At 39.0% G+C, this 14564-nt stretch overlaps 1 protein-coding gene across 1 annotated transcript in view; it reads left to right on the top strand.

Annotated features, from left to right (window-relative positions):
* Positions 1-14564, top strand: part of LOC119411766 (membrane-associated guanylate kinase, WW and PDZ domain-containing protein 3) — a gene marked incomplete in the record, with an annotated part of 451370 nt that overhangs the window by 424920 nt on the left and 11886 nt on the right. The window contains 2 exon segments of the mRNA XM_037678691.1: positions 69-126; positions 5659-5765. Coding sequence (XP_037534619.1) covers positions 69-126; positions 5659-5765 — 165 coding nt within the window.

Below are 14564 nucleotides of genomic sequence, written 5' to 3'. Positions count from 1 at the left end.
TATTATTATTATTATTATTATTATTATTATTATTATTATTATTATTACTGTTTTTTTATTCTTTTCAGAGTTACCATACGGCTGGGAGGAAATTGATGACCCACAATACGGAACGTATTATGTGGAGTAAGTTTAAATAATACTATATCTATACATTCAAATCTAATTTCCAATTGTTTTCAATTTAATTTCAATTCAATTTCAGTTCAGTTTATTTATATAGTGCCAAGTCACAACAGAAGTCATCTCAGGGCACTGAACAGAAACATTCATATATAAAATAGTAATTTAACACTATTTATCTGAGGAGCAGACTGCTTTGAATCAGCTGGGTTTGAGAGGAACAGATAAACAATGACAGGCCAAGAATCACATGTTAAGACAGAAATAGTATTAATTGAAAACTATTCAATTTTAAAAATTAATTTAAGGAAATGAGGTCAATTTGTCCTCCAGTAGTCTAAGTTTAAGGCAGCATAACAAGCCAACCCTAACTATAGGATTTATCGAAAAGGAAAGTCTTAAGCCCAGTCTTAAAACTGGACAATGTGTCAGCCTTATAAACTGGAAGTTTTCATCCCCATAAACAGTCAGATGTGCACAGAATAATAATCTGCTTTTATTACCTGCTACCAAAGGCAGAGGAAAAGTAAAGTGTGTTTGCTTGAGTCTGTAAATCTGCTCCTATCCTATCAAAACATCTCATGAACTAGTGGACAGATTTAAAAGCAACTCAGATACTAATCATTTGTTGTACATCTTCAAATGATTAAAAATTGAAATCATTTTCATTCATTCAAGATGGTTGCCACAGTTATGTGACATTGGCACACACAAAAATGTCTCTGCTCAGCCAACTGTTTGGATATTAAGTTCACTTGAGGTGAGATGGGGTTGAGATTCATCCTCAACATTCTGAGACCTAACTGATGGAGTGAAATCTATATTTCCAAGCTGACATTAAATACTGGAGTCAAATGCCCTATAAATGCTTTGATTCTACTGTAGTATGTTTGTTAGCAAAACTTTGCATGAACCAACAGATGGATTTTAATGAAACTTTTTAGACAACAACCTTTGGTTGTACATCAAGAACTGATTTAGTTTTGGAAACCTACTTGAAGACGGCTGGCACAGCTAGTCGACATTACCAAAACAAAACTATAATGTACTGAAATATTAAGTGGTAATACCTGAGATTCATCCTCAGTTTGTACCCTGACCTTTAACACATCTTGCAAATGGTGACTGTGGTGGCCACCTGGATTTAATACATTAGGAAACATTTGCCTGGAAGAATTTGATAAGGACTTTTTGTTGTTGTAGGTGGCAACAATAAAACTCTGTTCTGTGAACTCGACTCAGTTCTGCTCTTCCAGCTTTAAGTGTCAGCCTGTTCTCCTCTGTATGCATTATTGCATGTTGTTTGTATGTGTATTGTGTGTTTTTGTGCTCACCACAGCAGCAGGAGATGAGTTAAATCACCATTAAGTTCAACAGCTATCATAACAGCCGTGGAGAGAGGAATGGGAAGATCCTTAACTAGAACACTTGCAAAGAGCAGAGTGAGAGCTTGAGGAAGTGTTTGCATGCTGTTGCGATGAAACAAAAACAGGAAGGCTCATGTTGTTTTATTGCTCAGACGGCAGATGAAAACCTTCTAGGTAGAAGTGACATGAGAGGGAAGCTCGCTCTGCTTGGACAAGGCAAGTCGATGGCATATTGATGGAGCTTGTGGCTGCCAGTGTTTAGTTTGAAATGAGCTCCCTCTGAAACAACGGCCTTGGTTTCACCAGGGGGACAACAAGTTATTTACCTTGTTGTGGAAGAACACAATGCTTCTTGCTGCTGGTGCTTCATTTCCTACATCATTAGAAGGCTAAAAGCCATAGTGGTTTCTCCACATAAAAATGACACTCTTCAGCTTTTAATCCAACTTAATTCAGCTTTTATCTAGTTCAGATTCACAACTAAAGTAATCTTTGGACACAATATGTGGGGGAAAAAGCAATTCAGTCCAATTTAGATGCAGATTTAAATCCAATAATAGTCAATCTATTCAAGTTATATCACAATACTTTCTCATACAATACATTATGAAATGCTAATTAGAAAAAGTTATGGTATCTAAGGAAGCTAGCAGATTGTGTTGAATATACACTTCATCATGATCCCCCATCCTGAGCAGCACGGAAAGACAGCAGACAGGTATGAGTTCCTTTTAACAAACCAAGCTCTGGATAGGTGGACATTTGCCTTAACTGGCTGGAGTCTGAGAGCAGAATCAGAATCAGAATAAGCTTTATTATGATTGCACCGAGATACAACGAGAACATGTACGTACAGCCATTCAACGATGGATGGAGTGCACGAAGCTGCTGCTATAAAGCGCGGCTTTCTTATTCTTATTCAGAATACATTTTTTAGATAGAAAAAGAGACAAAGCCATGAGGAGAGGGATAGTGGCATTACAAAAAAGATCTCTTCACGCCTTGTCCTTACAGGGCAAGATTTAAGACATCAAAAAACTCTGCCAGCTAAGCATATTTAAGAACAGTTACATATGCAATTACAATGAGGTGGTTCATGAAGCACTGATAGTCCATTGCCTGATAAGATGATGGTCAGCCGGCACAGTTCTAATAAGACTCCACAGAAGGGGTGGGGGTGGAGGTGGGGGTGGGGGGTTCAATAGACGAAGCTTTACCCTAGTTTACACATTTTCCAGGAGAAATTGATAGGTCAGCCTGTTCCGAGGCTAGCTGGGGAGAGATTCAGATAACCACAACTGTTGATTTATTCCGGCAGACTATTTTTCCGTCAGCCTTGAGTCTGTACTGATAACTTTCCCAGGTCCGAAATGACCAGATTAGGATGGATTCCACTGGTCCGTGCTTACGAGCCTCTTCAAGATGGTTTTTCATGCCGATGAGTCCCAAAGCCGCAGGTGGCATGCGATTCAAATCACTTCCAACTTACGGTTTCACTCGTAAATCAGCTGATTTAGAGTCCTCCAGCACAAACCAGACCTTCACAGAGGCAGCAGCCTGTCGATGTCCAAATTAGCTGCGACCGTCTTCTTTGTATGTTGATAAACCAGGATCCAAATTATTCAAAAAACAGGAAAACTGTTATCATAAATACAATTATCTGCAATTTCAGCATCCTAGGTCATTAGCAGAGGTAGACACATCCCCCCCAGAGATATATCCAGCTGCATGCATGTCGTCTGAGCAGATGAGGGTTCTCCAGGACCCTGTCGCTTTGTTGAAAAGGATTTGTAATATATGTCGAAAGTCCAGTTGGTCAGATCCAAAACAGTAGTTTCCATTTTGGGAGATGTGTAAAAATTAGGAGCTGCTCTGATAAACAGACAGAGAGCAAAAAGCAGGAGGAAAACAGGGAACGGGAAGGAATGCGTGCGCCTCATTAGAGAACTAGTGAAGAAAAACAAAAAGAACAGGAAAGAGACAGATCAACACAGAAGGATTGGCACAGGTCTAGTGTCTATGGCAAGATGAATAAAGAAAAAATTATTAATGACTGCAAAAAAATATATGTTGAAACATGGAGAATATAAAGCCCTAACTATAGGATTTATCAAAAATAAATAAAATAACAAAGTCATAAGCCTGGTCTTAAAACTAGAAATGGGATCAGCCTCACAGCCACAAATTAGAAGTTGGTTCTGCAAAAGAGGAGCCTGATGACAAAAAAAATCTGTCTCTCATTCTATATTTAAAAACTCTAGGAACCACAAGTGAACCTTCAGTCTGAGAGTAAACTGCTTTGTTAGGAAAATAAATAGTAATAGCATCTTTAACATAGAGCTTGGTTGTTTAGGGTTTTGCATGTGAGAATATTTTAGGTTCCTTTCTGAATTTGACAGGAAACCAATGGAGAGAAGCTAAAGTGTGATCTCACCTTACATCAGTAGCATTTTGGATGATGCTTAGAAAATATGTGTTGTGATTTTGATTTTGTTTATGAAGGTATTTCTCGCAAACCTAATTGCCTGTTTTGAGAAACTATCAGGTTTTGAGCAGAGTTGAACCCAGAAAAAATTGAAAAATGCTCAAATATAAAAATTACTAATTTATTCAACAAGAAAACAAAACTAAAAGCTGACGAGGCAGCACAAAATACTCACAAGTGAAAAGCTCTGGAGGACTCGAAGATGGAAAACATGAATGGATGTAAAAATAAAAATGCACAAATACAAGTGAGAAAAATGACACAATCTTTAAAGGAAAAGTAATGAGGGAGGAACTGACAGCATGGGAAGAGACAAGGATCAGGTGAGAGTGGGGGGGGGGGGCAGGAGTTGAACTGCATGAGGGGGAAAATACTTGAGGAGCTGAAACACAAGTAAAACAAAAATACAAGAATCATAGAAAGACTAAATGCTTTACACTAACATGGTTGAGTCAGGTCCTCTGGATGGATTCTTCTTTGTTGAAACATTTTATCCAAAATACTTATTCAGTCTGAGGAGCTGCAACAAACTCAGTTATACAGGTATAAACAGCACCTTCTCATAGTGTATCAACCAGTTTGCCGGAGACAGCCAAAACTAGTTCACATGGAGGACCATCGGTCTAACAATCAACATTAGTGCCCTGATGTCCTCTTGCTATTCACAGAGGGTGGCGTGATACTAGCAATAACAGCATTGTAAGAAGGTGACAGTTGAACATGGGGACCTCCGCCCCTGTTTAATGATGGACGAGTTCTCTTCACAAAGTTGGCCTCCTTTACTCCTCTCACAAACCAGTATTCCTCTCTATCGAGGATGTGATATACGAAACATACAAGATACAGACCCTGAGAGTCCCCCCCACCCCCACCCCACACACACACACACACAGAAGAGCAACATCATCATTCCATATGTTGTGGGAGTTTCAGAGAAACTGAGAAGTTTCTTTTTTAAACATGATGTCCCAGTAGCTTTTAAACCCCAAAATACATCACAGCAAAGACTGGTCCCACAAAATAGCACAATATAAAATATCAATATCATCAGACCAGGACTCTGTGGTCTACACTCATCTCCAGGCCAGCGGTCACTCTTTCAGGGTTGAAGATGTTCACATCTTTGATAGAGATAAATGTTGGTTTGAGAGAGAAGTGAAGGAGGCCATCTTTGTGAAGAGAACCTGTCCATCATTAAACAGGGGCGGAGGCCTCTGTGTTGAACTGTCCCCCTCTTACAATGCCGTTATTGCTAGTATCACTCAGCTCTCTGGGACTAGCAAGCGGACATCGGGACAATAACAATCGATTGTTAGACTGATGGTGCTCCTTTATCATTTGAACAACTAGTTTTGGCTGTCAGCAGCAGACTGGTTGATCCACTATGAGAAGGTGCTATTTATAAGACTGAGTTTGTTTCAGCTCCTCAGACTGAAGGACTTTTGAATAAAAGATAAAACGTTTCAACAAAGAAGAATCTGTCCAGAGGGCCTGACTCAACCTTGTTAAATTCATCTACCTGGATTATTGAGCATGCATCAGGGCATAAATGAATAACACACAAGACACAGACCCTGACAGAAACAAGTTGTTTAAACAGTGAGATCAGATGTGTGTGTGTGTGTGTGTGTGTGTGTGTGTGTGTAATCCAGTACTCTCCTAAATCTAACCTGTTTGCTTCAGCCACATCAACCAGAGAACCCAGTTTGAGAACCCTGTCCTGGAGGCAAAGAAGAAGCTCAACCAGGAAATGTCTGTGATCCAACAAGCTGCAGCTGCACCCTCTCAAGGTAAAAACAGCACAGAAAAAAATAGCTGTGACTGTTGCTTTTTGTTAATTAATTACACTGCAGAACTAAAACATCATTTAAGAAATCATCCTGACAGAAACTTTTACTAAACAGAAACAAATGAGCAACAGTGAGCAAATCACATGACTTTTACATTTAAATGTGGATTAATCTGTATTCTCTTCAATATCGTACGCTATAATTAGAGTAGTTCAGTAAAATAAATACCTCTGTGACTGCCATTGGTATTGGGTTGATTCAATTCAATTCAATTCAAAAATACTTTATTAATCCCAGAGGGAAATTAAATGTTGTTGTAACTCATCATCCTGGTTTCATTAAAGAGTTGTTATAGATGCTGATGGCTGTGGGCAGGAAGGATCTCTTGTAGCGGTCTGTCCTACAACGGATTTGAAGAAGCCTCTGACTGAAGACACTTTGTTGTTGTATGACAGTCTGATGAAGAGGATGCTGAGGGTTGTCTATAATGTTCTTCATTTTATGAAGAATCCTTCTTTGAACAATCATTTCCAAAGGTTCTAGAGGAGTCCCCAGAACTGAGCCAACCTTCTTTATGAGCTTGTTGATCTTTTTTAAGTCACTTGCTCTGGTGCTGCTACCCCAGCAGATGATGGCAGAAGAGATGGCACTCTCTACAACAGACTTAAAGAAGATATGCAGCATCTTGCTGCAAACGTTGAAGGACTTCAGCTTCCTCAAGAAGTACAGTCTGCTCTGTCCCTTCTTGTAGACGGCTTCACTGTTGCATTTCCAGTCCAGTCTATTGTCCAGGTGAACTCCAAGGTATTTATACTTCTCCAACACCTCCACTTCTGCTCCCATGATGAAAATAGGGTTGGATCTGTTCCCGATTCTCCTGAAATCTACAATCATCTCCTTTGTTTTGTTCACATTCAAGATGAGATGATTGTTTCCACACCATGCCACAAAGTAGTCCACCAGTTCCCTGTACTCAGCTTCTTGTCCATCTCTGATACACCCGACCACTGCAGAGTCATCTGAATATTTCTGCAGATGACAGAAGTCTGTTTTGTACTGGAAATCTGAGGTGTACAGAGTGAAAAGGAATGGTGAAAGTACAGTCCCCTGTGGTGCTCCTGAGCTACTGACCACCTGGTTAGACACACAACCCTTCAGTCTCACAAACTGTGGTCTGTCCGTCAGGTAGTCTTTGATCCAGGCGATTGTTGAGGCCTCCACCTGAGTCTTCTGGAGTTTCTGACAAAGCAAATCAGGCTGGATTGTGTTAAATGCACTGGAGAAATCAAAGAACATGACTCTCACAGTGCTGTCTGCCTTTTCTAGATGACAGTGAGTTTGCTGAAGCAGGTGTATGATGGCATCTTCAACTCCAAAGTCCACGCCGATAAGCAAACTGCAGTGGGTCCTGATATGTGCTTGTTTGTCTAGTCAGGTGGGTCAGCAGAAGTCCCTCTAGGACCTTCATGATGTGGGATGTCAGGGCAACAGGTCTATAGTCATTGAGGACAGATGGGTGTGTTTTCTTTGGCACTGGAACAAGACAGGATGTTTTCCACAACACTGGAACCTTCTCCTAGGTCAGGCTAAGGTTGAAGAGGTGCTGCAGAACCCCACAGAGCTGCTCTGCACAGACCTTCAGGACTCTGGGACTGACACCATCTGGACCTGCAGCCTTATTCCGGTTCAGTCTCTCCAGCTGCTTCCTCACCTGACTTCTGGAGATGCAGAGGGGGGAGGCAAAGGAGGTATCAGCATCTTCTGATTTAGTTGAAGACCAATATGTAGAAGAAGGGTCCATGACTGAGGTGGTAGATACAATATTTGAGGTGTGACAGGAAAGCCTTGGGTCAATGGAGGGTGGTATGTATGTTTGGCTGTGGGCAAGAGAGGAGGATGCTGAGCTTGTTCCTGAACTGAACCTATTGAAGAATGTGTTCAGTTCATTGGCTCTGTCCAGGCTTCCATCCTTCTGATCCTCCTTCTGCTTGAAGCCTGTGATCTGTTTCATCCCTGACCACACCTCTCTGATATTGTTCTGTTGGAGCTTGCTCTCCAGCTTCTTCTTGTACACTTCCTTGCTGTTTCTGATCTTGACTTTTAGTTGCTTCTGTGTGCTCTTCAATAATTCCCTGTCTCTCTCCCTGAAGGCTCTTTTTTTCTGGTTTAGCAGTTCCTTCAGGTCAGTGGTAATCCAGGGTTTGTTATTGGGGAAGCATCTCACTGTTCTGGTGGGGATGGTGTTGTTTACACAGAAGTTTATATAGTCGGTCACACACTCAGTCATGGCATTGATGTCCTCTCCATGTGGCTGGCATAGTGCATCCCAGTCTGTAGCGTCAAAACAACCCCACAGGGCTTTTTCAGCTTCCATTGACCATTTTCTCACTGTTCTCTTTATTGCAGGTTGCCTCTGAACAAGGGGTTTATATTTTGAGCAGAGATACACAAGATTGTGATCTGATTTGCCAAGAGGGGGTCTTGCTTTAGCGATGTATGAATCCTTGACATTTGCATAAAACAAGTCCAGCATTTTGTTTTCTCTGGTAGAGCAGCTGACAAACTGTTTCAATGTCGTAAGTGTAGCAGAGAGAGAGGCATGATTAAAATCCCCAGATATTGCAACAAACGCACTAGGGTGTTGTGTTTGTAGCTTAGCAACCTCAGAGCTGATGACATCACACGCAGTCTCAGCAACAGCATTGGGTTGAATGTAAACAGTTGCCAAAATAACACTGGTGAACTCTCTTGGCAAATAATATGGACGACAACTTAGGGCTAACAGTTCAATATCTGGACTGCAGAGACGACACTTCACAGTAACATGTCCAGGATTACACCATCTGTTGTTCACAAGCACTGCCAACCCACCTCCTTTCCTTTTGCCACTCCTCTTTAAATCTCTATCTGCTCGTATGGTCAGAAAGCCTGGCAATGAAACGCTGGAGTCGGGGATATGATCCTGCAGCCATGTCTTAGTGAAACACATAATACTTCATTCCCGATACTCTGGATGGGTCCTTGTTAGGGCTTGAAGTTCATCCAACTTGTTTCCCAGCGATCTCACATTGCCCATCATGATCGATGGAAGAGATGGTTTAAACTGCATTCTTCTCTCTTTCTCCCTCTTCTTTGCTCCTGCTCTGCATCCACGACGCCTCCTTTTCAACTCATTTGGGATTTGAGGCTGTAGTTGAGATATTATTTGAGATTTGGAGATGTTAATCAGCTGCTCCCGGTTGTAAAAAACCTTGTTGTTATGGTAACACATCATAACAAATGTCCAAAAGCAAAGGTATTTCTGTAAAAATCCTTCCAGCTGCACAGCATCCGACACCAGAGGAAATAATCATCCAAAAAAAAGGCGATTTATATCCAGAAAAAAGAGGAATTAAAGTTATCAAAAGTAATATCTCAGAATGAAAGTAACAGAGCTACTCCAACATGCAGCCACCTTGAGCGGCACAATTCTAGAACTCTGAATATGATTAGAATAATATAAATGGCAGATTGTCAAAGAATAACCAACTAAGTTTTAACAATAAAATTTAACAAAAGAAGGGTGAAGAAATATAAATTTTGTAGGTTACATGATAAACAAATTTGTATTCTTCATATAAGACAAAAAAAACTCCCTAAAATTGTTATAAAATGTATTTACAGTACAGGGGTTCTCAACTGTCATCCTTGAGGAACACCATCCTCCATGTTTTAGTTGTTTCTCTGCTCCATCACACCTGATTCAGTGTTTTATTTACTTCCTCATGTTCTGCAGAAGCCTGCAAATCACCGATTTATTTAAATCAGGTGTGTCGGAGAAGAGAAACAGCTAAAACATGCAGGATGGTGTTCCTCAAGGCCCTCGACTGGGAACCCCTGCACTAAAAACATGAGAAAATTAAGCTTCTTTAAACTAAAAATGTTTGAGAATAATACACTTGTTTAATTTTCTGCTTTCATCTTTGAGCTTCTAATAATCTCATTGTTCTCAGAAAAGACATTGTTGTGGCTTTTATTAAGCTTTTTATCTTCTTTAAGGGGTTATTGCAGTTTGTTTCTTTGTTTGCATATTACTCAAAATAAATATAAGCATTCTTACTTGAATTTTAGTTTTTAGAGCGTGGCCATTATTGATTTTCATTTAGTTTTACAATCATAAAACATTTTTTATTCAGCCTGCAAGCACAATCCACAGCGTTCAAACCTCAATATTCTGGAACCTGAGCTCATCGGGTCCATTTTACACCGACTGTTATAACTTATTATTTGTAGCATGTACTCTACTGCAGCAGCTGCATTATGGGATAGGTGCTCCTCTAACACACACAGGGGAAATATACTATAGATCCACAAGACTAAGAAAACTACAGCACCTAAACAACACCTATGGAAAATGAAAACTTCCTGTTTTTCATAAATGCACAGCAAAAAAGGTTAGTTTTAGAAAAAGCTGCAATATTTTCTCAACATATTACAACTTTTAAGGTTTGAAATCACTTTTCTAAGAGTATCCTTATGTTTTCAGGTACAATATCACATCTGACACTTTGATAATATTTTGTGATGTTGCACTCCATCTTGTGAGTTTTGACGACAACCCTCGGAGATTTTAAAACTTGCACATTCATGTTGAACTATAATTACTGTGGTGAGCATTCGTATGTGAACTGTCAGTGCCTGTCCTGTTAGAAACAAGAAATTCCAGTTAAACTTGAGCTGTGTTGAACGTGTTAAAGCTCCTCTTTACAGTTTCAGAACATTTTGCGTCTTTGTCCTGTTTGGACTAATTATCCACCTTTCTGCTGCAGAAAGCTCAAAGTGGACAACAGGGTGTGCCTGGGTGTTCGCATGTTATTCTCAAATTTGATCAAAAAAGGCTACAACATGGTCCTTTCTCATCATCTCTTGCATGTAAGGTGATAAGTGAGGTGCATTTTTTTCTCAATAAATGAGTCCTTTAATGAGTTAAAAGTGAATTTCTTCTTTTTGACTTTTCAGTATTATTGAGTAAAGTAAGACATTTTGGATCATTTTCAATGTGCTTACTCAATTTATGTTTTTACTTTCCATCGACATGTACACTGGTTTAAGTTCAGCTCCTCTGTCAGCCTGCTTTGATAAATATATTTTGCAGGAATAAAAATCAGACAGAACCTTGTGGTTTTATGCTGGGTCAGCAGACTGTGTCGGCTTCGAACAATAAGAGCTTGTCACAGTCACGTCTCCCTAGGTTTGCTCACATCGTGCATTATTTTGTCAGCTCTCCAGGTACAGTCAGTTTTTTAAGTTGACAATCTTCCTCTGCAATAAACAGGATAAATTAAGTAGGTTTTTGGTATAACGAATTGATGGAAGCACGGCAGCGGTGGACGAGCTTGCCGTGTTGGCAGGGATTCAGGAGGCGGAACATAGGCATGTCGGGGAGGCGGATGCCTTTTAACGATGCATGTTTCAACATCTGGTGAAACATTACGTTAAAGAGGCGAAACGTAATCAAACATCTCTCTGCTCAGGTGTGTGGGGACTGAGTAAACCACCATTTCTCTGCTGATTACTGATTACACAACCTACTGAGCTGTCAGCCGGTCGCTGTGATGAAACCAAAGCAGCGTCAGTCGGCAGTTACACCTCAGGCAGAAATATAGACTTTACAGACTGTTTGCTTCAAAATTACATTCCCAGGGTGCTTTGTATTAGAAGAAAATTGATGTGTTGTTTTTTTTAACAAAAATAGTACCAAATATGTAAATAAAAACAGATAACTGTAATTTGAAGACATTGTTAAAATTCATATGTTAGTCTTATATTATTTGTGTGACAATATAACATTTTTACTTTAATATAGCCCCTTTAAAAATCACTTTTGAAGTCTTTTTTATTATTATTATTATTAATATCCACCCAAAGTGAAGGCAAAGGGGTGATTTGTTTGTACCTGTGTGTGTGTTCTATTTTGTATAGGCTTCGCCCTTTAAGACTTTCGCTAGTGGCTACGCCTATACTCATATAATCTGGGGTTACAGTACGTAACCAACGTTTTTGTCTTTACCGTTGGCAAAATATCTCATGAACCAGTGGACAAATCTGAATGAAACTCAGAAATTCATCATTAGAATGAAATCTATAACTGAATAACTTTTGGAGTCAACCCAATTCAAGATGATGAGGAGTGGTGGCACAAAGGTTAGAGAAGATAGGCCTGTGATCGGAAGGTCACCGGTTTGACTCCCTGGACTGACAAAATCCAAATGTGGATGGAAATGGTAAAAGACCCACACCTTCCTCCACCTTCATTTGCCCCACTCTGAGCCCCTGAGCAAGGCCCCCAACCCCCCACCATCTGCTCTCAAACAGGTCTTTCTTGAAAATGAGTCCTCATGATTCAATGAGACTACCTGCATAAATAACGGTTAAATAAATAAAATAAATAATGATTGTCAAAGCTAATAAACTTTCACCTTTGCAAAAAAAAAAAAGGGGGCTATTCCTCATTTAATTTTATAGTTGTTGAGATAAAACTATTGTGGTAATAGCTGAGTTATTCATTATATATAAATACTAACAGATCACACAAGACATCCCAGTTATGTATGAGATTGTGCATATAGTTATTTTCAAGGTTTGACCAAAACAGCTACAACTTCATAGTTTCTCAATATAATGATTTTAGTCTACATATCTTCCGCATTCCTTGAAGATATGCTAGGCCTTTAATTTGAAGCATTATATGTTTACACAGTTCCATTATTTTATATAATTTTGTTGAATTTTGGCTTTAGAGCGTCACTCATTTTACATTTTGCTGTTCAAGTTGATGCCATTGAACTCGCACCACATTAACGTCAGTGGAGATTGAGAATGCATTTTAGTCACCCAAGAGGATGCTCTTTTAAAGCATTACTTCAAATAACTTCTTTGGACTTCCCTACACAAGTTCAGGCATGCAGGAGCCATGCTGCCTTCTCTCTCACCCTCTTTCACCTCTGTTTATTTATTTTCTCTTTCTGCACAACTGTGCTGTCTGTTAATTGAGCACTCACTGGGGGGAGAAAGAAAAAATAATGTTGAGTTTATCAAGCAATTTGAATATAATTATGTAAATAAGCTTCACTTGATCCATACAAAAATGTGGACATCTGGAGTCCACACCGACTGTGATAATTTACATGCACAGCCGTTTGGTGGTGGACGTTTATGGCTGTTGAACCATACGAGATTTTTAGAGTGGCTGGATTTAAAATTCCCTTCACGCTCTGTAAGTTGCAGGATGTTTATGATGCTAAGAGGAAATAAAGGCAAGGTTGGAGTTTTCACTTACCAGCCCGAATAAGAAGGTGTTGCTGTGTCGAAACTAATTATGAGGCTACACGTTGCAGCTTGAAGTGACTGTACACGCAGGTCACAGGCAGAGATAAACTGGAACTAAATGGGATTTACATTTGTCTTTCCACAGAACAGCAGCTGGCTGCAGGTTAAATCAAAGCAGTAGACATTAAAAGTTTTTAAAACGTAAATTGTTCACTTTTTTAAAACAGGATTCATGTTTTTTTTACATGAGCCCTCAGGCACTAAAAGGACGATTTATTTTACAAAGTATTTTATTCTTTTTTACGATATCTAAAATGTACCAGCCAGCAACCAAAGCAAAAAAAAACAAACAACAACACTGGTGTAAAATATTGTCTCTCTTGGATTTGTTACATTACCTTTTGACTATGACTGGAGAGGGTCAAGCTCCTTCTTATTCAATCAAATAAAAATGTTGTTACAGTAAAGTGAGAAAAAACAAAAGGGTATGATCATCTTACACTTGTATCGTCTTTTGGGGAATAATCAGCAACACATTTAGTTTTGTCTGTTTTTATTTATTTTTGGTGCAATCAATAAACATGATTTTTTTTTTGACAAAGCCTAAAAATCCTTCTATTTTTTTTTTTTTTTTTTTTTCAAATGCTCTCATAACCTAGTAACTTTACTGCACACTTGTGTTCCAGTTGTGGAACAATCAGCCACATTAGAATGCATTGTAAAAACTAAATTTTATCCCATTTATATCATTTCATAAAATAATGTATTCCTCTCAGTAATTTTTTTCTTTGTACAACTACACTTTTGATGTTAGCTCACTAAATGGTGCTTGTTATATCTGTTTGTTTGGTGATTTTTATTTAGTTCTCAGAGTCTGTTTTTCCTGTGTTTCCAGTTTCCCCAGTGTTTCTCTCATGTAGTCAGTTCCTGCCACTATCACCTGTTCCTCGTCTTTCCCAGGTGTTCGTCATTGTGTCTCGTTAGTGTACTTTTAAGTTCAGCGTCTCTGTGTCTTCATGTTGTCTGTAGATTGTGCTCCCCACAGTCGGTCACATTCTGTTCCTCATGCTTCCACACACGTAAGTTTTGCTGCCACGTCAGCTTTTGTTTTGAATGTTTTCATTGAGAAATTTATATTCTTTATTTATCTTGGAGTCCTTCATGTGTTTCTGCATTTGGGTTCAACATGCTGATCGTGACATTGCTTTTATGTCTGAGAGCCTTTGAAAAACATCTATCAGGACACAGTTCAAATTACACCATAAAATTATGTTTTGTGATGACCCTTCGTCTGGAGGGTCGTCACAAAACTCCAGACTGGTATTAAAAAAATAAAATACTTAAATCTTTATGTATACTAATGGTGTAAAATGCCTTAAAAAAAATTATATATATAATTAAAGTTTTTATTATTTTTCAGAACATGTGAACTTTTACAAAACATAATACAAAATAACAAACATTAAAAATAAAATAAAGAACATAAAGCTG

This window comes from Nematolebias whitei, chromosome 7 (assembly GCF_014905685.2).
Source record: "Nematolebias whitei isolate Nwh7 chromosome 7, NemWhi1, whole genome shotgun sequence".
Lineage (NCBI taxonomy): Eukaryota > Metazoa > Chordata > Actinopteri > Cyprinodontiformes > Rivulidae > Nematolebias > Nematolebias whitei.
This window is presented reverse-complemented; position numbering and strand designations above follow the sequence as displayed.